A 25,101-nucleotide genomic window follows, 5' to 3' on the forward strand; every position below is an offset into this window, starting at 1 on the left:
TTCAGAACCACCTGTTTTTCTAAATGACTACTGTTACTTTAGTTATTAAGATATTTAGTAAGATATTGCCTACAAATATATTTTACCAAAATAACCTCCTAACTTCATGCCTTGAAGTTAATCTTGTCTTTGAATTCATTCTTCACCTGAAAAAGAGAATAATCTTAAGAGAATTTATTTAACTGAAGTATATTATATGTTCAGAAGAGTGCATGATTCACATGTGCAATTCATTGAATTTTCACAAACAGAACACACTTGTATAATCTGTACCCAAATCAATAAATAGGAAAGTTTCCCGTAAGCCTCCTTGTGCTCCTTTTCGAGTCACTCCCACCCCTCAACCTCCCAAAGATAACGACTACCCTGATTTCTACCACCATTGATTAATTTTGTCTGTTTTTGAGCTCTGTATAAATGGAATATACAGGGTACTCTTTTTATGTTTAGTTTCTTTTGCTTACAGTATGTTTTTGAGATTAACCCTATTATTTACTGCACATAGTTGTAGTTCATTATTATTGCTATGTAGGCTTTCATTGTATGACTATACCATAATTTATCCATTCTAGTGGTGATAAATGTTAAAATAATTTCTCATTTTGAATGGTTACAAGTAGGGTGCTGTTACTGTCCCTAATCATATCTTTTGCTAAATTTATACCCATTTCTCTTCATCTTATGCCTGGAAGTTGTATTGGTAAGGCAAGGAGTTTGCATATGTTCATTTTTTAGTAGATATATCAAATTAAAAAGTTATTTTTCATATGGTACTTTTTGTCTTTTTCATCTTAGCCATTCTGGTAGTGTGTAGTGGTACCTTATTGTGGTTTTAGTGTGCATTTCTCTAATGACTAATAAAGTTGACAACTTTTTCACATTTATTGACCACTGTACAATCTGTTTTGTAAACTGTGTGTTCTAGACTTGCTTATTCTGTTGTATTACCTGTTTTTTTAGTTGTTTAGAATTCTTTCTATACTTTGGATATAAGATCTTTTATCAGATATGTGTATTGTGAATATCTTCTTCCACTCTTGGAGTTCCAGAATGCTCTTTTGAAAGAATAAATGTCTTCACTTCATTCCTCCGTTTAAAATTTGGATTTTCAGGGGCACCTGGGTGGCTCATTTGGCTAAGCGTCCAACTTTGGCTCAGGTCATGATTTCATGGTTTGTGAGTTTGAGCCCTGCATGGGGCTCTGTGCTGACAGCTGCTGTGCTGACCTGCTTTGGATTCTGTGTCTCCCTCTCTGCCCCTCCCCTGTTCATGCTCTGTCTCTCAAAAATAAATAAACATTTAAAAAAATTAAAAATGAATAAAATTTGGATTTCCCATTGCCTTCAGGATCCAAGTACAAATTCTTATTGTCCATATCTGGTTGCTGCCTATATTTCCAACACCTTACCCCCACGTCTTTGTTTTTTATTTGGTTCCTTAAACTTACTCTTATTTGTTTACCGTACTGACTAGTGCAGTAACATAAAAAGGAATAGTATCATTGCAGTAGAAGAGGAAATAATGTATTTTGGTAATCTTATAAGTGGGTACATTCTCCGGAAGTAAGGCATAAACTCAGAATCCTTATTTGAGTACATAAAGATTTAAATTTTGTGTATAACTAAACTACAGTTTAATAACAAAAAGTAGATCACCATAAGGAAATATTTGCCATGTGTAACGTGTAAGCATATGGTAAAAACACTATATAAAAGTGAGCTTCCATAAATAAAAGAAAAAGTCTATTTGAAAAATGGGCAAAAGTAGGTAATTCATAGAGGAACTAGAAATGGTCAGTTACTACTCAGGCTCAGTACAGAAGAAAGTCAAGGAAAAGAAGGTAGCAATTTTTTCCATCGAATTAACAGAAATGAAAAATACAAATGTTTTGAAATGAGAGTTTCTGTTGGTAAAAGCTGTTTTGGAGTGTAGTTTGGTAATATTAAAAGTAAAATTCTACTCCTCTTTGATCCAGTAACTCCATAGTTTAATGGATCTGTCCTAGGGGCATCTGGATGCCTCAGTCGGTTAAGCATCCACCTCTTGATTTCGGCTTGGGTCATGATCTCATGGTTCAGGTATTAAATTGGGCCCTGTGCCCTGATAGCATTGGATGTACTTGGGATTCTCTTCTGCTCTCGCTGCCCCTCACCCGCTCAGAAGCTGGCACTCTCTTACTGTCTCTCAAACTAAGTAAATAAACGTTAAAAAAAAATCTGCCCTAAAGAAATACTTGCACTTGTCAACCAGGGAAGGTGTCAGAATGTCCATTGAAGTCATGTTTATAGAGCAAAATATTGAAAACAAACTGTGTGTCCAAAGGAAACTGGTTAAATAAATTATAATACGTTCTGTCATGAAATGGTTTGCAGATATTAAAGTGGTTCATCTCTCTGACATGGAAAGGTATTTCTGTAGGGCAGTGTGTGTAGTTTTAGTCCTATTATTTTAAAGAGCATAAATATGAAGTTTTATTTTTATACATGTAGCACTAAACTACATTGTTATCACTGGAGTAAGGATAGCAGTGGGAGGAGAATAAGGAAATTTCTCATTTTACTCTTCGTACTTAAGAATTAACACTTTTAGGGGCGCCTGGGTGGCTTAGTTGGTTAAGCGTCCGACTTTCGCTTGGGTCATGATCTCACGGTTCGTGGGTTCGAGCCCCACGTCGGGCTCTGTGCTGACTGCCAGCTCAGAGCCTGGAGCCTGTTTCAGTCTGTGACTCCCTCTCTCTCTGACCCTCCCCGGCTCACGCTCTCTCTCTCTCTCCTAGAAATAAATAAAACATTTAAAAAAAAAAAAAAAAAACACTTTTAATAGTGAGAATATATACATTAAAGACAGAAGCAAATACTTAAATATACAGTCTTTAATCCATACACATATACCTTTTATATTTCTATGACTATTTGGATAAAACAAATTACTAGAAGTAAACTTGTTATATTAAAGGGTATTAATGTTCTTAAGGCATTTGTCCACATTACTTGCCATATTACTTTCCAAGATAGATGTCCCAGTATCCTAGTTTACACTGTTACCTTCAAAGAATGAACATACCTTTTATCTGTACCTTTACTAATACCATACTAGAATTAGAAAAAAGTGGTTCTTTAATACATGAAAAAGGCATATTTATCCTATCACTTGCATTTCTTTTTGTGAATTGCCTGTGTCCTTGCTCATTCTCCTTTAAATCACTAAGAACTCTGTATGTATAAAGAACGTCAGCCTTATGTATTGTATGTATTTTTCTATTATATATTCTTAAAAATCTTTGCCTTGTGAACTATGCCATTCAAAGTATATTTAATATTTTTCTGATAACTTAGACTAATCATCTTTATGAATTAGTTTTTATTAAAAGGCAGTTATAATGATAACCCCAAGATATGGGACACATTTTCTAAATTTATTAATGGTTTCAGACTTTTTTTTCTTTTTTTGAGTTTGAGTCTGTGTTTTGTGCCTTCTCATTTTCTTTTTTTGTCAGGAGACTATCATGATATCTCTTTTTGTCAGGTCGCATCATGCCTGTTTTGTAGTTCATTTCCTGTAGGCCAGGAAGACATCTTCCTTTTGTTTATATTAGCTATGCATAAAATAAGAATAAATCATATCTGAGTAAAGACTAGAGAGCTTTTCCTCTAAGCAAAATATATTAGTTATAGTTTATGGACTCTGACATATATTTTAGTTGTTCAGACTTACTCTCCTTGGTAGGGTAGCTGGGGATTGAAGGATTGAAGACAACTTTTCATTTCTTACCTGTGTTCTGTATTGGTGATGTTTCCAGGTAGCAGTTTTTAGAGGGGTGCAGGGTATTATTGATAATACCATTAAAAACACTATAAATCACTCTTTGCAATCAATTACTCTTCCCTTTGTTTTATACATACTTAGTATTTAGCTATGGAATTTTATCTGCTGGTAATTTAAGAATATTGTCAAACCGAATCTTTGAACCCTGTTATTCATTGATATAAAGTGTCTCAGAGTACAAAATAGTACTTGAGGTTGCCATTATTTATTTCAGTATCTCCAATCATTTTACCTAGTAAATATAGTTTTTAAATATAGTAAATTAACCTAGTAAATATGGTTCTTATCTAGTAAATTATATCCAGTAAATATAGTCCTTAAATGTTGAGTAATTACTTTCTGACTGAAAAATGTGAGTCTGTTTTATATATTTACTGAAAACTGGTCATCATCTTCCAATATAAGATGAGTAATCAATTTAGTTACATAGTTAAAGACTATGTAGCTACCCTCTCTATTCCCAAGCAAATAAATGGATATTTGGAATTATAATGTATTTGATCTGTACATGACAATGATGTTCATTTTCTTGTGCTTTCATCAGTGAAGTAGGACTGTTTATCTTTATTGTTTTTTAGTTCTTCATTTTATTTCTTTACCACAGGTTAAGGAATGGTGATCTTTAGTGCTAAAAGGTATAGTTTGAAAAGGTATCTCTGCTTGTTATCAGTCAAGCCCAACATTGTCATGTGTTAGGATAAGAGTCACTGAAATTCCTTCCTCTAGGCTTTTTGGCATTTATATATAGCAAATAAGGGTTAGATGTTGGGTGGCAGTGCCAGTAGCTGTTGAAAACTTCTGCATGTTGTGAAGAAATAGCTCTGCACATCACTCTTTTTCTTTTCTTTTTTCTTCCTTAACCAGTCTTTATATTTTTTTCCACTGGAAATAGTGAATAGAAATAAAGACATCACATCACATCTGTTGAGATGGGCAGTTCTGATCTATGGAACTAGTACAAATCGCTTATAATGGAAAGTTACAGACCTTTCAGACTTTAGCTCATGTACACATTAGTATTAAAATTACCAAACTTTAGTTTTATATAAAAATCAATTGTGTCACTAATAAAAAAGAAATATGGAAACAATGTAGGACACCTAATGTAACCTTCACTTAATACTAATGAATTTTAGTATTTTTAAGAAAGTCAGGGACATAATGAAATCATATCATATACAGCATGAAATACTGAAGGCTTTGGTGTTTTTAATACTTAAAATTTACATGTGAGTTTTTAATTGCAAAATTGTAAAATCCCATTTCCTAACCAAAAACCCAACCCCCAGACACCGAAAATCACTTTCAGAAAACCCAAGTATCTTATAAATGTTTGGCATTTCATAAACATATCAGCCATACTGATTTTAATCCTTTATAGAGATAGCATATATATTTTTACCTCTGAGAAGTATGTCATTCTAATGAAAGACTATCATTTTAATTTGTATAAAAAATTAGTTGAAAAAATTTCTATAATTTTTGGTGTGGATAATTTTGATAGTTTCTGACAAGTAATGACATTTTATCTTAAAGATTCTGACAATGGAGATATTAATTATGATTATGTTCATGAGTTGTCATTGGAAATGAAGCGTCAAAAAATACAGAGGGAATTAATGAAGCTCGAACAAGAAAACATGGACAAGAGAGAAGAAATTATTATTAAAAAGGAGGTATGCTATTTATTGAAAGATGTTAGTAATTAATATTAACATGGATATTGATCAGAGAACTCATTAGCTGTTCTGCCTGTATTATATTAGGATTATTATATTATATTAGGATATTGATACATTGATCAAATTGGTGTATATCAATTACATGTTAATATTCATTCACATTACTCTATTAGATAAATAGGAAATATTTTTGCTTTTGAACCGGTGAAAAAACTGAGGTTGTGCTTTGTAGCGTTACCGGCTAATGTTAAATACTATTTAAATCTATGTATGTCTGTTTTTTAGGCCTAAGCTATGCCTAGAATACTTGTTTTTTACCTAAAGAGTAGGGCTACAATTTATTTGAATATAATATGTAGTTTTTCTGAGGAAGTTTTGGAATTTTATAATTTTAGTTTGCTTTATTGATACTAGTATTATGGCCGTTAATTATAATTAGCATATTGGTTAAAAGCATGTGTTTAGGAGTCAGACTAATATGAGGTAGTTATAATATCTCTTAATATTTCATTTGAAGTTTGGTATGATTTAGAAACACCTGCTTTGTTATCTGCTTATAACAGCCATGATTGAAGGAGTTTATGAATGGACTTACTGAATTCTTTTAAAAGGTTTCACCAGAAGTGATTAGATCAAAATTATCTCCATCTCCTTCACTAAGAAAGTCGAGCAAATCCCCAAAGCGAAAGTCAAGCCCTAAATCATCATCTTCAGCAAGCAAGAAAGACCGGAAGGCAACTGCAGTATCTTCACCCTTGTTGGACCAGCAGAGGTCAGTAGGGTGGTAAATCACGCCAGAGTGAAATATTTTTTCTGAAGTGATACTCAGAGTAATTAGTAGATTATAGAAGAATCCTTTTAATATATTCAGTATTTAATGTAAGTTTTTTTCTTCTAAAATAAAGGTATAACCATATAATTTCACTCATATATGGAATTTAAGAAACAAAACAGATGAACATATTGGGGGGGGGAGAGGGAAACAAACTGTAAGAAGAGATTTTTAAAGATAGAGAACAGACAGGGTTGTTGGAGGGATGTGGGTGGGGGATGGGTTAAATGGCTAATGGACACTAAGGAGGGCACTTTTGATGAGCACTGGGTGTTGTATACAAGTGATGAATCCATGATTTCTACTCCTGAAATCAGTATTGTACTGTGTGTTAACTAAATAGAATTTAAATAAAAGTTTGAAAAGAAAAAAAAGTATAAAATGTTTCAGTTTAAAAGAAACTTGATAGAGAACAATAAAACAAATGCCTGTGTTCCATCTACTGTGCTTCAGAGCTTTTTATTTTTTAAAAACAAAACCTAACACACACACGTATTTCCTGTCCTTCCCTCTGAATTTGTTTTTGATACTTGAGCATGTACATTTATACTTTCATATGTATTATTTTTATCTGTTTAATCTTAGTACTTCTATATTAAAGCTTTGCTTCTGCAACTTTCTTTTTTATTTAACATTTTTTATATTTGTATTGATCTGTGTGGTCTTTGTCATTTGAGTATTTATACTGTATACTTTTCTGTTGTAGAACCTGTAAGGTGTTTTCAGTTTTTCACTATTACAAATTATACACAGTGAACATTTTTCATAACTCCTTGTGCACATGGTCATGAGGTTAGATTCTTAGCTTATATTTGTATATAAGCAGTATGAGTATATTTAGAATTATTACAAAAGCCAGTTGAAATAAAAGTAGAAATGATTAAATATGATTACACTGAGGGACTAAGAAGACACTTTTCTATTTAATGTCATTCTGTTCTATTTAAGTTTTGTTTTAATTAAAAGTGTATACACTAATTTTATTCAAGAAAAAAAAGCCAAACTAACCTCTTTATAAGATATGACCAATTGGTGAACTGAGTTCACAGTGAAATTTGTATTTGTCTTCCTTCTAGTTTCTAGAGTCTTTCACCCTATTTCAGACTCCAGTTACTTTTGCCTAGATTACTGTATCATCCTTCTCACTGTATTGACTTTACCTAGTATCCACCCCTCTGGGCACATAAACATTTCATTCACAACTCCAATTCATTCATTTTACAGATGTTGTGAGAGAAATCTTGAAAGAACGATTGCGGTTAATTTACTCTGTCATTGAAAAACTCTGTGGTTTTCCAGTTGGTTGAATAAAATTTAGATTCTTCTTTTTTTTTTCTTTAATGTTTATTCATTTTTGAGAGAGACAGTGTGTGAGTTGGGGAGGGGCAGAGAGAGGGAGACACAGAATCCGAAGCAGGCTCTGAGCTGTCAGCACAGAGCCCAATGCAGGGCTCAAACCCATGAACTGTGAGATCATCACCTGAGCTGAAGTCAGATGCTCAGCCAACTGAGCTACCTGGGCGCCCCAAAATTCAAAATCTTGAGAATGGCCTTTATACTTTACTCTTTTCAGTCTTGTTAATATTTTTGTTCAGTCTTCTTCCTTCCCTCTTCCACCTTCAGTTCTTCAATGTCTAGCTCAAATTCTACCTTTCCATTAAGTTTATTATTTGTTTTTACTGAGCATAATTTATGTTCCTTTTGTATATCAGGTTTTATTTTTACCTTGCATTGTATTTCATCTGTGGCATACATATATTACAACCTCTATTAAATTTAAGCTCCTTGAAGATTGGGATCTTCATGGTTTATTGTTTTTTCTCCCCACAGCACCTACTTTGCATTGAGCTTTGCATTGTAATAAGGCACTCTGTAAAATTGACTTGATCCTCTCCTTTGTTCCTGGGAGTGAGTGAATATTGCAAAGAAATATGGAAAAAGGGAACTATATGAACTATAAAATGATGTGATCCACTCCTCTTGTTCTTTTTGGCTAATTCCCTCAATTCCATCCATTTCTGGGGGAAAAAAAACAACATACCAGAAATACCCTTTTTTAATTTTCTTATCCTTTCTATTTATAAAATCTTTGAAATTTAATCTCTTCATAGAAAGTCTTATTAACTGTTGAGACAGAAGGTTAGTTCATTGTGTTCTTCATATAGTCTTCTTTCACTGCTTTATTAGTATAACTCATTCATCCTCTCAGTATTTAGCATGAATAATTACTCCCTTCAATGTAACAGCTGTATTTCTTGTATTCTCAGATGTTGTTGACTTTAAGATACACCATTAATTTAATAATAGAAGGAGAAGGGCCTGAAAACAGTACATTAGAGGTACTAAGAACATTGCATTGAGTATAGCATTTCTATAGCCATGCACCTTGTGTAGAGTATGTCGAATCATCAACTTCTGGTTTCATTGCTGGATCATACTGTAAGCTGTTACATATTAAGGCATATTAAGCAAAAGATAAGGATTAGAATTTCAGTTAAAATCAGTAGGGTGTTATAGCCAATGCCAGTAAATCAATTGAGGTGACAAATCAGGTAAACAGACTTGTTGGTCTTATGTGGTTATCATAGTAGGGAGCATGATTATAGACAAATTGAAACTCCTGTTTCTCCCTTAAAGATGGCAGTTTTCAGGGGCGCCTGAGTGGCTCAGTCGGTTAAGCATCCGACTTCGGCTCGGGTCATGATCTCAAGGTTCATGAATTTGAGCTCCGTCGGGCTCTGTGCTGACAGCCAGCTCAGAGCCTGGAGCCTGTTTCAGAGTCTGTCTCCCTCTCTCTCTGACCCTCCCCTGTTCACGCTGTCTCTCTCTCTCTCTCTCTCAGAAATAAATAAAACATTAAAAAAAATAAAAGACAAAAGATGGCAGTTTTCTTTGATATTCTTTGTGAGATATATCCTGATAGCTAGCTTTAGGCTGATGACCGTTTGGCTTAGCATCCTCAAATGTATTATCTGTTCTTTCCATCTACACTGTCTCTTCATTTTTAATAAGTAAATTTTCCCTTATAGCTCTGTGAACAAAGAAGGAATGAAAGAGGTCAAAAGCCTTTCAAAAGAAGTTTTGAGGAGAAAGAAAGGATATAAAAATGATAGAAGCAGATAATTGAACTCTGCCATAAATAGGAAGTAGTCTCTGTGCCACTACAGAATTATCAGTTGACTTAAAAAATGTCGAAAGATCTTGTTGACTTTAGAATGTGCAGAACCAATTTTGATCCCTGTAGTTGGGAGGCACTTGAAAACCCTATATTGTAGCATAACCGTGATTTTGAACTACGTATATTTTTGAAGGAAATGTGAAGAAATTCTGTACTGTAGTGAGTGTATTGGTATAATTGATTGTTATAATAGCTTAGTCCCAAAATGTGAGTTTAATGCTATGGAGGCTTATTTCCTCACTCAAGTAAAATCAAAATGGATGTTTCTGATTAACAGGTTGCTCTTTTACACATAAAGATTCAGTAACCCAGGCTCCTTTTGATGTGGCTTCACTTGGGATTTTGTAGACATCAAAAATGGAATATGTGAAGAAACAAATTTAATTGGAGTACCGCTTTTATTTGGCTCTACAGTTTACAATTGCCTGGAGTATGAGAATCTTTTATTAGGCCTGGTGGTGATGTACATCACTTCCACTCACATTTTTTGGCCAGAACTTGGTTATTTGGCCATATCTGATTTCAAAGAAGTCTAGACAGTATAGTTCAGTAGTGTGCCCAGGACAAAATTTAGTAAACACCTAGCTAGTCTTTGTCACAGGAAGTAATGTGAAAATACAGTTTGTGTCAAGAATTCCTCTATTTTATCTTTAAAGTAATTTTTAAAATAATTTTTTATTGGGGTGCCTGGGCTGCTAGGTCTGTTAAGCGTCCAACTTCAGCTCAGGTCATGATCTTAAGTTCAAACCCCATGTCACGCTCTGTGCTGACAGTTCAGAGCCTAGAGTCTGCTTCAGATTCTGTCTCTCCCTCTCTCTCTCTCTGCCCCTTCCATGCTTATGATCTGTCTCTCTGTCTCTCAAAAATGAATAAACATTAAAAAAAAAAAAACTTTAATGGTTCACTGAGTTCTGGAAAAGGTTAAAAAAAAAAAGAAAACCTAGATATATCTTCATGAAATTTTTAATTTACAGTGAAGAATTACAATTATCCCAGCTAAAAAACTGGGTAACATGCATAGGAAAATAAAACAGACTATAGTTTTCATCTACAACACTAAATTTTATAAGATATTATAACAATATTTATAGAGTTCTGAGGGAAAAGGATATTGATCCCATAATACTGTATTCAGTTAAATCATTGTGTATTATATGAAGTTAAAGACAGACAACTTTGGATACATAAAGGTCAAAGGCACACCATTTGGATAAAATTATTTAAAGTGCTAAATTAAAGAGGATATTCTATACCCAAAAATCACTTTTAGGTAGATTAAATATAAAAGACAAAATTCTCAAAAATTAGGGGAATATTCTTATAACCCTAAGGTTGAGAAATATTTCTTAAGCAAGACTCAAAGATTTAAATGAGTGTTTACTAACAATGTTTAGGATTTCATTTATAGATGATGTAATTTTGTGTTCCTTATAATAAAACATGGAGGCCACCTGAAAACTTACCAATCTGAAACTTTAAAGAAGTTATGGGGGGTATACTTGTTTGATGAAATTCAATACAGTTTATAAAAATAATTAAATCTATTTTTTGGTGTAGAAAGATACCCATGCTATCTTTAGTACAAATGTTTTACAGAATGTTACAATAGGATTAAAGGAGGGGGAAGAGACATGGAAAAAGTGTGGTCATATATCCAAGGTGTTAGCAAGGCTTATCCGTGGGTAGTGGAATTATATGTGATTTTTATTTTCTTCATCTACTTTTATATGTAAGTTTAAAAAATTTAGTTCTGCGGCGCCTGGGTGGCTCAGTCAGTTAAGCGTCCGACTTCAGCTCAGGTCATGATCTCACGGTTCGTGGGTTTGAGCCCCGCGTTGGGCTCTGTGCTGACAGCTGGCTCAGAGCCTGGAGCCTGCTTCAGATTCTGTACCTCCCTCCCTCTCTGGCCCTCCCCTGCTCGCACTGTCTCTCTCTCTCAGAAATAAAAACATTAAAAAAGATTTAGTTCATGCAGTTCTCTTATGTTATTTTTTAAAGACTCTTTCCACTCTACCTCTTTCTCAGAAACCTACCCTTTAAAATTATATAAGTGGCAAGTAAATTATTCGCTCATTTCTGTGTGTTGCTTTTTTTCTTGATATTGATTACTACTATATAAAATAGTAAAAGGCAAGTCATTGAAAGGAAGGCTCCCATTTTTAAAATGTAGTTTATTAAAAGAAAAAAATACCCCATTTGACCTTCCAAAAGTATTTGGATCTCTGATGATAGTATTATGTTACCTTCAGGAATTCAAAAGGCAACCAGAGTAAAAAGAAAGGACCTCGAACTCCTAGTCCACCCCCTCCTTTACAGGAAGATATTGTTCTGGGGAAAAAATATAAAGAAAAGTATAAAGTAAAAGACAGGATAGAAGAAAAACCAAGAGACGGAAAGGACAGAGGACGAGATTTTGAAAGACAAAGAGAAAAAAGAGACAAGCCAAGGTAAGTAGGATTGTATGTTTTTAACAGTCTTTTGTAGAATCTAAAATACTTTTCATATGCTTTTTTAGGCATTAGTGTAATGTATTTTTTTTTTCAGAGTTTTAAAACTCTGTGAATGTGTATTTAATAATTCCTGTATTGAGTTAGGGATAATTCAGTAAACAATACCTTAAACATTTTTATATGATCATAAAATGATAAAAATTTTCAATCTTAACCATTTTTAAGTATACAGTTTAGTAGTGTTAAGTATATTCACATTGTCATGAAACAGATTTCGAGAACATTTTCATCTGATACATCTGAAATCCATCTGAATACCCATTTAAATGACTCCCATTCCCCTCTCTCCCCAGCTCCCTAGCCCCTAGTAACCACTATTCATTCTATTTTCTGTTTTTATGAATTTGACTCCTTTAGATACCTCATATAAATGGACTCATTCTGTTTTTTTGTGACTAGTTTATTTCACTTAGCATAATGTCTTCAAGATTCATTCATGGTGTAGCATGTGACAGGATTGTGTTGCCTTTTAAAGCTGAATAATATTCCATTGCCTGTATGTATATCTATTTCTCTGTTGGACACATGGGTTACTTCCACTTCTTGACTGTTGTAAATAGTGCTGTGATAAACACAGATGTGTAAATATCTCTTCAAGACCCTTCTTTTGATTCTTTTGGATATATACTATGAAGCTGAATTGCTAGATCATATCATAGTTCTGTTTTTAATTTGAGGAAATTTCATACTGTTTTCCATACCAGTTGCTCCATTTTACAGTCTCATCAACAGTATACAAGCATTTGAATTTTTCCACATCCTCACCACCATTTGTTATATTTTGTTTTTTGGACAGTAGCCATCCTAATAGGTATGAGGTTGATACCTCATTATGGTTTTGATTTGGCATTTCACTGATGATTAGTGATGTTGAGCATCCTTTCATATATTCATTGACCATTAGTATATCACGTTTGGAATAATGTCCATTTAATTCTCTACCCACTTTTTAATTGAGTTGTTTGATTTTTGTTTTTAAGTTTTAGGAATCTATTACATATTCTGGATATTAACTCCTTACTAGATACATGATTTATGAGTATTTTCTCTCTTTTCATAGGTTGCATTTTCACTCTTTTGATAATGTCCTTTGATGCACAAAAGGTTTTATGCATGTTGTGGGCCCGTTTGTCTCTTTTCCTTCTTGTTACCTATACTTTTGATGTCATTTCCAAGACATTATTGCTATCTCCAATGTTATAAAGGTTTCCGTTATGCTTTTGTGTTGGCGTTTTATGGTTTTACATCTTACACTTAGGTTTTTAATCCTTTTGGAGCTAATTTTCATACATAGTGTAAGATAAGGGTCCAGCATCATTTTTTTTTTTTGCATGTAAATAGCTAGTTTTCCCAGCACTATTTTTTGAAAAGACTGTTTTCCCTATTGAGTGGTCTTGGCCCCTTGTTAAAAATCATTTGACCATATGCAAGGATTTATTTCTGGGCCCTCTGTAGTATTCCACTAGTCTGTCTTTATGCCAGTACCATACTGTTTTGTAAAAGGTGTAAGATTTATACGATCTGAAGAGAAACCAGAATATAGTACCATACTGTTTTGATTGCTTAGCTTTCTAATAGTTTTAAAATCAGGAAGTGTGCTCTCACTTTGTTCTTCTATCTGAAAATTATTTTGGCTTATTTACATGTTCCTTAGAATTGTATATCAATTTTGGGATGAATTATCATATTTCTATAAAGAATGCCATTGGGATTTTGATTGTGATTGTGTCAAATCTGAATGCTTTGGATAGTATGGACATCTTAACAGTTTTAAGTCTTCTAATCTGTGAACATCTTTCTACTTATTTGTGTTTTCTTTAATTTCTTTCAATAATGTTTTGTAGTTTTCAGTGCACAAGGTTTTCAACTCCTTCGTTAGGTTTATTCCTAAGTATTCTTTTTTCATGCTACTATAAATGGAATTGTTTCATAATTTCTTTATCAGATTGCTCACTGTTAGTGTATAGAAACAACTGATTTTGTGTCCTGTGATTTGGCTGAATTTATTTATTCTAACAGTACGTGTGTGTGCATGTGCACACAACCTGTAGGCATTTCTACATATAAGATCCTGCCATCTGTTACTGGAGATCATTTTACCTCTTTCTTTGCAGTTTGGATGCCTTTCATTTCTTTTTCTTGCCTATTTATTCTGGCTAGAACTTCTAATATCATGTTGAAGAGAAATGAGAGTGGGCCTCCTTGTTCCCCATCTTAGAAGAAAAGTTTTCAGTCTTTCACCATTGAGTATGATGTTTGCTGTGGACTTTTCATAAATTGCTTTGTTATGTTGAGATAGTGTTTTTTCTGTTCTTAGTTTGTCAGATGTTTCTTATGATGAAGAAGTGTTGAATTTTGCCAAGTCTTTTTTCTATATTTATTGCGATGATCATATTATTCCTTAATTCTGTTACGTGGTATAGTACATGTATTGATTGTCCTATGTTGAACCATTCTTGCATTCCCGGAATTAATCCCCCTTGGTCATGGTGTGTAATCCTTTTAATGCATCATTCAATTCGATTTGCTAGTACTTTGTTGAAGATTTTTACATCAGTATTCATCAGAAATAATGGTCTGTAGTTTTCTTGTCTGGCTTTGCTATCAGGGCTTCATAGAATAAGCTTGGGACGTATTTCCTCCTCTTTAGTATTTTTGGAAGAATTCCAGAGGAATAGTGTTACTCCTTTAAATGTTTGGTAGAATTCTTCAGTCAAGCCATGTGGTCATAGGGTTTTCTTTTTTTGGCAAGTTTTAGATTACTAATTTAATCTCCTTTCTCATTATCGGTCTTTTCAGATTTACCATTTATTAAATGAGTCGGTCTAGGTACGTTGTGTGTCGAAGGATTTATTATTTCTAGATTATTTGAATTTGTGGATGTACAGTTTTTCATAGTATTCTCTTATTATTTTTTTATTTCTGTGGCATCAGTTGTATTGACCCTACTTTCTTGATTTTAGTTATTTGAGTCATCTATTTTTTTCTTAATCTAGCCAAGGATTTATCAATTTTGTTGATCTTTTTAAAAATCTAACTTAGTTTTGTTGATTATTTCTATTTTTCTGTTCTCTGTTTCGATTTTCAGTCTACCCTTTATTATTTTCTTCTGCTAGCTTTGGATTTAGTTTGTTCTTTTGTAGTTTTTTGAGATGTCAGATTAGGTTGTTACTTTGGGATCTTTTAATGTACGCATTTATAGCTATAAAATTCTTTTTAGCACTGCTTTAGCTGAATCTCATAAGTTTTGATATGTTGTGTTTTCATTTTCATTTCTTTCACAGTGTTCTCTATAATTTCATTTGTGACATCTTTGACTCATTAAGAGTCTGTTGTAAGATTTCCATGTATTGGAGGATTAAATAACATAATTCTTAAAACATGAGCAAAGTACTCAATAAATATACTCTTTATTTTCCTACTTTAATAATAAATTGCAGTATAATATTTTAAAATGGCTTTCTATGTTCAGGTTTTCACTTTGTACAAATTGAGTTCTGTTTTTCTCCATTGTGACCAGAAAAAAATACTTTGTATGATTTCACTTTTGAATTTGTTAAGACTTGTTTCATGGCCTGAAACGTGGTTTGTCCTGGAGAAGGTTCCCTGTACATTTGAGAGGAATGCATATTCTCCTACAGTTGGGCGGAGGGTTCATATGTCCGTGAGGTCCAGTTGATTTGCACAGTGTTGTTCAAACCCTCTGTTTCCTTATTGTTCTCTGTCACTTAATCAACATTAACTTTTTAGTATAAATGGTATTATATAAAAGAGCCAGCCAGTGAAAGAGCTGAGAACTTTCTGAAAATCTGTGCATTTAAATTTAATAATTGTCTCAGAATTTAGTTAAGTCACTGAATTAACTAATTTAGATTGTATGTTTTTTAATAAATTCTTTCTCATTAGCCAGTTTTTCCTCTGCTCTAATGATAGTACTTCCTAAAGATCTATTTGCAAAGCTGACAAATTATAAATTCTTTATTTTTAAAATTTATTTAATGTTACTTATGAGCAATTTTTTTATTAAAATGTAACTTGAAGGTAATATTTTTGTGGTTCATAAAAATGCCTACAAATTTAATTGGGTTCCTTTTCCCCTATTCATTTTTGAAATTAGTTTTCAAATTTGTCCTTTCCTTAAGAAAAAAAATATAACTCTTTAGATGTCTCTCAGTTTCTTCTTCTTGAGTTACAGCATATTGGAGAATGCACAAGCCTTGAAGTTACACAAATAAGACCTTGTATTTTGGCTCTGCCAATTACATGATGTAAGACCCTGAATAAGTTGCTTTCTCTGAGCCTCTTTCTTTCTTCAGCTGTAAAACATGCATGGTATTGCCTCATAGGGTTGAGGTGAGGATTAAATGAGACAATGCTTTAAAAATAAGCAAAGTAATTTAATACACTCTGTCTTACTTCGGTAATGATAAATTACAGTGTAGTGATGTTTAAAAATGCCTTTACATTTGCAGGTTTTTACTTAAAAATATAACCATAAAGATATTCTTTTTTTCCCCCTGATACTTAATCAGTATCATATGTAGAATCAGCTATTAGTAATAGGAACTTAATACGGGGGACTTAAGTACATAAAGCAATAGTGTCCAAGCCTGAAATCTATCTGAGAGTCTTTGAAAAGTATTTATACCTGATTTCAATCCCCAGATATTCCTATTTAATTAGTATGGGGAACAGCCTTGGTGTCCAGATTTTTAAAAGCTCATTGGGTGATTCTCATTTTCATCAAAGTTTGGGAACCATACATTAGGATTTATTTTCTCATTTAAAGAAATTCAGAAGAAAGCAGTCCAAGACTGATACACTTTTCTTTCCACAAAGTCAATGGGGATCCAGGCAGTGTCTGTCTTCCTTGTGCATGCTTCCTTTTTCAAGGTTATCCCATGATCTAATATGATTACTGATGACTTAGGCTTTCCATCCGTATTCCAGGCAGCAGAAAAAATGAAGGGAAGAAAGCCTTAGTTTTCCTGGAAGCCCCATACACTATTTCCTGTTACACATTATTGGTCAGAATTTAGTTGCATGGCTACATCTAGCTAGGAGGGTGTCTTAGAAATAAAATCCTTTAAACAAAAAAGGGAAAGAAAGAAAGAAATGTAATCCTTTAGCTGAGCATATGGCTGACCCAAATAGAATTTCTTTAAATGAGAGCAAAGAAAGGATTGGGATAGCTCGTTGCAGTCCGCTACATTCACGAGATGCAATTTCTGTTCATTGTTACTAAGTACCACTCTTCTTATTAAGTAGCAAGATTATTAGATTAAAAGTAGCATTACCCAACACTTTATCTGTGGAGCTCTGTGAATTGGTGTTGGTAATATTATTTAGGATAAATTATCTACCTAGTAAACAGTTAACATAGCTTTAGAAGTTCAACAAAACCCAGTCTTTTCCCAAAAAATAGATTTTGATGATAAGCTTAGTCCTTTCCTTGTCTTGATAGGAGATCATCTTGTCTTACTTAGACGAATCAATTTTTTTCTCTTCCATTATGGTGACTTGACTTAGAAGAACCAGAATGATTCTGTGAACTGTTGCTAGGACCTAGCAGCATTGTGTCTTATTGGAGCAATAACAGAATGATTAACTGGAGCACCCACAATTCTTGAATATATTTTCCTAAAATATATTCTATATTTTATTCAACCCAATAGGTATGTTTTTGAAGATGGCATGTAAATCAGATATAAATTATGTTAAATATTCTTGAGGATTTGAGTGTCTTCTCCATACCTTCATTAGCCACATCAACTATGTTAAGAATATATTCTGGAGGCGCCTGGGTGGCTCAGTTGGTTGGACATCCGACTTCGGCTCGGGTCATGATCTCATGGCTCGTGGGTTCGAGCCCCACGTTGGGCTCTGTGCTGACAGCAAGCTCAGAGCCTGGAGCCTGTCTTCGGATTCTGTGTCTCCCTCTTTCTCTGACCCTCCCCTGCTCATGCGCTCTCTCTCTCTCTCTCTCTCTCTCTCTCTCAAAATTAATAAAAAAAAAAAAGAATGAATACATAAACAAAAGAATGTATTCTGTTCCCAGAGTATTTGTTAATTTGAATAGCACTAAATTCTGTCATGTTTTGGAGTGAATAGTTTGGAGGCCGTGACTTTACAAGAATGTTTCTAATCAGTGTCTTTCCATTTGACTAGTAGACTTTACTCAGCTATGATTTATTTATGCAACATTGATCAAAACCTGAGTACCACTTGTTTATCCAAAAACAAACAAACAAAAAAGCCTTACAGGTTTTATTACTCTACTTTTAGAAAATGTAGCAATTTCCCATTACGTTTTTGTAAAATAAATTTTTCATGACCTGCTCTATACAGAAAATAGTAAAATCTTGATTACCTGGAATTCAACTAAATCATTTTTATTCTGTAATTTGTTTTAGAAGAGGTGTAATACACAGAAAAATTAAGTTCAAATTACATACTTAGAAAAATCACTTGTGAAGGGAATAGTTTGTGAATATCAATATTCCTACCCTGTTAACATCTAGGTAGTCCTAAAGTGGATATTTACAATGATGTTTCATTGGGCTTGTAATATATTCCTCATCAGTTAAAATCCATATTCTCTATACATTGCTGAATAAGGAAAGTGAACCAAATTATCAGTTCACTTTAAGAACAAAGGCTTAAATAAGCATAAACTTTTTGGATTAGTAGTAAACCAGAAAAGTTAGTTAGCAATTGCATAGGCTCATTCTGCTGGACATTTGGTTAAATATGGATTTATTGATGGATAGTAATATGTTTTAATCAAGTGCTGGATGTAGAATTTCGTGGTTAAATGAGAAGATAAGATCATAACTAATCACCTAAAAAAACTTCATTATAATTACCTGAATACAGAAATCTACTTACTTCTTGATAGTACAAATGCTTGCATGATGAGTCTTACCTAGATTTTAAAGACAGATCTCATCATTCAAAACTTGTTGGCTTTGACTTCAGTTGAGTAGAATAAGCAAATTATCATCAAATTGATAATCTTAGTTCCTTTCAATGACTGCACATGTTTATCAAAATAATGAAAGCAAAATGTTTCAGACCTTTGACAAGGAATATTATTTGGATGTATTCAGTATTTACTGTTCATGTACAGATACCATGGTCTGGACTGTCAGATCTCATCCTGTGGCCATGAGCCAAAGGATAGGGAAGAATCTATTTGTACACCAATCATTTTCTATAGACCTAAGTATAGGGTTTTTTTATTTTAATGTTTATTTTTGAGAGAGACCGAGTGCAAGCAGGGGAGGGACAGAGAGAGGGAGACAGAATGTGAAGCAGGCTCCAGGCTCTGAGCTGTCAGCACAGAGCCTGACGCAGGGCTGGACCACAGGATCATGACCTGAGCCAAAATTGGACACTTAACCAACTCAGCCACTCAGGTGCCTCTGAATTATAGTTTCTTGAGTAAATGTGCACTAATATTGTTTGGCTATAGATAGAGGATGGAAAATACTACATTAACATTATTATTATGGAACATTTCACACAGAAAAAAGTACAATAGTATAATGATCCTTTTATATCCATCTTGTATACCCCTATACACCTTCCCCATCCAGTATTAGTTTGAAGCAAATCCCAAACATTTTACTGCTTCACCCATATATAGTTTAGAATATATCTCCAAAAGACCAGTACACTTAAAAATATATAATCAGTACACCAGTGTCACACCTGAAAGAAAAAAAGAATAGTGTAATTTTAAAATATAAATTTTAGAAGTATTGATGATTTAATAAATACCTTTTATAACATTTTCTCAGTTAATGGATATTAACACAAGTAATCATGAAGAATATGCAAACTTTTTAATATTAAAATGGAACCTTTGTAGTCAGGTTAGGAATTGTTTATCTGAGGCATTGCTTTTTTTTTTCTGCATTTGATTAAGCCCTGTGTATAGACCTAAAAAGTGTTTTCATGTGAATGCTGATTTAGGCTAGAGATATAAAATTAAGGCACTTAAAGAAATATGTAATATAGCTGTATGTAATTCTGTAATACACTACATTTATGGTAGACTTGTGTTAAAATGAGTTTTATTTATTGATTTGTTTATTTTTTTAAATAAAGTCTATGCCCAACTTGGGGCTTGAACTCACCTTCTTGATCAAGAGTCACATACTCTACTGACTAAGCTAGCCAGGTGCCCCTAAAATGAAAGGGGTTTATAAATATCAAAATAACAGTCACATTGGGGGAAAAATAGCAGTTTTACAATTATTGGTCCAATGGCTCAAGTCTTAGGCTCTCTTTCATAGATGTGATATTGGGAAAATTTGTTGAGGTCATTAGAGTACCACCTGTTTTGCAGCCAACTCTAAAATGGTGTTTATGTCCGTACAAGTGGTATTTTTATCTTTTGTCTCACATGCTTGGCGAAATTAGAGACTTCAGAGGGAAGTTGTTCTCAAGTAGTTTCAGAAAAGTTTTCAGTAACACGAGGTGATTGGGAAGGTTCCAATAATTGGTCCAGTCAGAAGTGTATACCATGGTAAGTGGGGGCCAGATATTCAATCCAGTAAAAATGTGGGGCTGCATTGTCTGTAGTGGGGTTAATGAAACACACCCAGCTGCACTAGCAAAATCCATCCCAGTCTGGCTGTGGTTTGGTGCCATCTCATGGTAATTTTTTTCACTGACAGTTAAATGACCTGTGACTGGCTAGGGCTTTCAGGACACCGGAAAGGATTTCAAGAATCTCCCTTACTTGGTTACCCATTTTGCTGGCCTGAGCTTAGATGTTATGGCTGAGAAATCAGTCCAGAACCTTGAGGACTGTTCTTCACCTTCCTCCTTCCCAAGACTGGATTGCTGCTTCTTGCTATAGTCTGGTCTTCTCTCCCATCACCTCACCACCCATCCCATCCCAGGAGAAAGTAATAACTTTAACTTGCTCCACCATGTAGAGGATAGGAGCCAATTGTCTTAATTCAAATGGCTCCTTTTCTCTGCCTGGCGTGTGTTGTTTCTGGATTTTATTTGGAATACTGACTCTCTTATTCCTAAAGCTTAAAAACAGTCTTCTCATGTGTGCCAGGGATACCAGGTCTTGTCTCTTGTGACTTTCTATCACAATGGTGGCTACAGTTCTTAGTTTGCGAAGTCTTATGATTGAGCAAATCTATGTAAGGCTTTGAACAAGATTCTGAAAATTTTCGTTATTGACTCTTGATTACAGCTCAGGTCATTGTCTCATGGTTAATGAGTTTAAGCCCTGTGTCAGACTCAGCACTGATGGTGTGGAGCCTGCTTGGGATTCTCTGTCTCCCTGTCTCTCCGCCCCTCCCCTGCTTGCTCTTCAATCCCTCTCAAAATAAACATTTAAAAAAGTTTTTTAATCTATTGAAATGATAAATCTAGGTTTTAATAACATTGAAGGATGTATTGATTTAAGGGTTTTCTTAACAGTCTTTTTTCTTAAATTGAGGTTTTTGAAATTACTTCATTGCAAAATGCAAAACTGAAATTGAACCTAAATTATGAGTACTTGGATTAGGGTTACTTGTTTTATGTAGAATTGATTAGTTTGTTTGAATAAAATCTGTTTTCAAAGTATATATATATTTATGAGAAGACCTCTTTGAAAAGCTTCCCACAGACAGAAGTATATTCCTCTTTTTGTAGATCATTGACTTAAAAATGATTCCCCTTGTAGGGAGTATTTATCATCTACTGTAAAGAGACAGCAAATTCTAGGTTTAAAACAAGTCATCACACAGAAGCATTTTCTTTCTCCATCTCACATAATTAGACAGGTAAGATATTGCCAGATTTTTTTAAATTGAAGTATATTTGACAATGTTAATTTAGCTTCAAGTATACAACATAGGGATTCATTTTCTCTATACATTATGCTGTGCCCACCACAAGTGTAGCCACTGTCTGTCACCATACAACACTATTTCAATACCATTGACTCTGTTTCTTATATTGTACCTTATATCCCTTTGACTTATAAATTCCATTACTGGAAGCCTGTATCTCCCACTCCCTTTCACCCATTTTGTCCATCTCCTCCGCTTCCCTCTGACACTGTCGGTTTGTCTTCTTGAATTTATGGGTCTGTGTGTATTTTTTGTTTCTTTATTCGTTTGTTTTCTTTTTTAGATTCCACATGTAAGTGAAAGTAGGTGGTATTCATCTTTTTCAGTCTGACTTATCTTGCTTAGCATAATACCTTTCAGGTCCATCCATGTTGTTGCCAATGACAGGAGTCCATTCTTTTTTTTATGGCTGAGTACTAGTCCATTGCACATATGTACCACATCTTCTTTATCTGTTTATCTATTGATGGACAGTTAGGGTGCTTCCATATCTTAGCTGTTGTAACTAATGCTTTAATAAACATAGGGGTGCATATAACTTTTCAAATTAGTGTTTTTGTTTTCTGTAGGTAAATACCAGTAGTGAAATTACTGCATCATATGGTTTTCTGTTTTTAATTTGGGGTTGGAGGGAACCTCCATAGTGCTTTTCAGAGTGACTCCACCAGTTTACATTCCCTCTCAGCAGTGCACGAGGGTTCCTTTTTGTCTACATCCTCACCAGCACTTGTTATTTCTCATGTTTTTGATTCTAGCCATTCCTACAGTTGTAAGGTCATTGTCTCATTGTGGTTTTAATTTGCATTTCTCTGATGATTAGTAATGTTGAGTATCTTTTCATGTGTCTGTTGGCCAGCTGTATGCCTTTGGAAAAATGTCTCTTCAAGCCCTCTGTCCATTTTTAATTGCAGTTACTTGGGGTTTTTTTGGTGTTGAGCTGTATATACTCTTTATACATTTTGGGTAATAACCCCTTACTTTATATATCATTTGCTACAAATATCTTCTCCCATTCAGTAAGTTGCCTTTTTGTTTTGATGGTTTCCTTAGCCGCGCAAAAGCTTTTTATTTTGGTGGAGTCCCAGTAGTTTATCTTTGCTATTATTTCCCTTGCCTGAGGAGACGTATCTAGGAAAATGTTAAGGTGGAAGTTAGAAAAATTACTGCCTGTGTTTTTTTCTAGGGGTTTTATAGTTTCAGGTCTTTAAAACATTTTGAATTTATTTTCATAAATTCATGGTGGGAGAAAGGGGTCCAGTTCCATTCTTTTGCATATAGCTGTTCATTTTTCCAGCACCATTTATTCCATTTCTCCATTTAATATTCTTCCTTCTTTGTCACAAATTAATTACCACATAAACATGGGTTTATTTCTGGGCTTCTCTGTCCTGTTCCATTGAGCTATGTGTCTTTTTGTGCCAGTACCATACTGTTTTGATCACTATAGTTTTGTAGGATATCTTGAAATTTGGAGTTGTAATACCTCCAGCTTTGTTTTTTGTTTTTTGTTTTGTTTGTTTTTTTCCTCAAGATTGATTTGGCTATTCAGGGTCTTTTATGGTTCCATACAAATTTTAGGATTATGCATTCTAGTTCAGTGAAAGGGGTTGTTGGTATTTTGATAGGGATTAAATTGAATCTGTAAATTGCCATTTGAACAATATTAATTCTTCCAATAAATGAGCATAGTAGGTCTTTCCATTTTTTTTTTTTTTTTCAGTTTCTTTCATCAGTGTATTTTAGTTTTCAGAGTATAGGCCTTTCACCTCCTTGGTTAAGTTATTCCTAGGTATTTGGTGGTTTTTTGGTGCAGTAGTAAATGGAATTGTTTTCTTAATTTCTTTTTGCTACTTTGTCTTTAGAGTATAGAAATGCAATCAGTTTCTGTGCAGTAATTTTTCATCCTGCAACTTTGCTGATTTCCTGTATTATTTCTGATAGTTTTTTGATGGAGACATCAGGGTTTTCTCCTTATAGTATCTTGTCATCTGCAAATAGTGGCAGTTTAGTTTTTTCCTTACCAGTTTGGATGCCTTTTATTTCTTTTTCTTGTCTGATTGCTGTGGCTAAGACTTTCAGTACTATGTTGAATAATAGTGGTGAGAGTGGACATCCTTGTCTTCTTCCTGATTTTAGAGGAAAAGCTCTGTTTTTCACCATTGGATATGATGTTAATTGTGGGTCTGTCATGTATGGCTTTTGTTATGTTGAGGTATGTTCTTTCAAAAGCCACTTTGTTGAGAATTTTTATCATAAATAGATGTTGAATTTTATCAGTGCTTTTTCTGTATCTGTTGAGATGTTCATAATGATTTTTATCCTTTGAGATCTTGCTAGATTTTGAATGACACTTCCATGCCTAAATCTATCCAGGCATTTTCTTCATGCTTAGAATGAAATCCAGACTTCTACCATGACCTAGATGACTTCACATCATCTGACCTTCTCACATGTGACTCTCTACTCATAAATTGTAGCCACCCTTGCCTTCTGTTTTTCTCATGTATCATGATACCTCTTGCCAACCTCCTTTGTGGTTTCTGAACCCTCTACTAGGCAATTTCTATTCCCTGATTTTCAGCCCTTGGTTCAAATTTTACCTTCTCAGTAAAAGCCCTTTCCTTCCAAGCAACCTAAAATTGTCCTCCTCACATTTATTTTTTGGACCTAACATTTGCTATTTCATTACCCTGTTTTACACACTTTGGTGCATTAACGAGCTGAAATTGCCTTGCTTTTTCTTGGTGGTGGTACCTAGGTCTAGGAGTACCTAGACCATGTAGTTAGGACAGATTGTTTTTCAGTCCTCTGGCTCAGTTATTTTAGGGGTGTTGTCATAAACACCAAATGAGTTAATGTATAGAGATTACTTAAAACAATGTCATGTGCACAGTAGCAATATATGTGTTACCTGCTGTTATTATTGGTATTATCATTATTATTGGTGTTACTGGTATTATTGTCATTATAATTATTATGTGAGTGGCTTGTCTGTCTTCTTTGCCTCTGTATTCTCAGTGCCAAAAATAATCCTTGAAGCATAGAAGGTGCTCACTTAATATTTGCTCAGTGAATTAAAATTATTTTGTATAAGGATATGTTTCTTATGTAAACTAAAACAGCCTAAATATTTCTGTATGAAATCTGTATCGTGTTGTTATATTTTACCACAGGAAGTAGTTGATTTTGATAGTGTCCATAATCCATT

The 25,101-nt window shown here is 33.9% G+C and overlaps 1 protein-coding gene across 3 annotated transcripts in view; it reads left to right on the top strand.

The window, feature by feature from the left end:
• ZC3H13 (zinc finger CCCH-type containing 13) overlaps positions 1–25,101 on the top strand; it is a 96,677-nt gene that overhangs the window by 30,796 nt on the left and 40,780 nt on the right. For all 3 annotated transcript variants that reach the window (XM_039254362.1, XM_039254364.1, XM_039254363.1), the window contains exons 6-8: positions 5,362–5,501; positions 6,119–6,279; positions 11,767–11,964. In XM_039254362.1, the coding sequence (XP_039110293.1) occupies positions 5,362–5,501; positions 6,119–6,279; positions 11,767–11,964 (499 nt within the window). The remainder of the gene's footprint in view (positions 1–5,361; positions 5,502–6,118; positions 6,280–11,766; positions 11,965–25,101) is intronic.

The sequence above is a fragment of the Hyaena hyaena genome, unplaced genomic scaffold (assembly GCF_003009895.1).
Source record: "Hyaena hyaena isolate Hyena2069 unplaced genomic scaffold, ASM300989v1 scaffold_483, whole genome shotgun sequence".
NCBI lineage: Eukaryota > Metazoa > Chordata > Mammalia > Carnivora > Hyaenidae > Hyaena > Hyaena hyaena.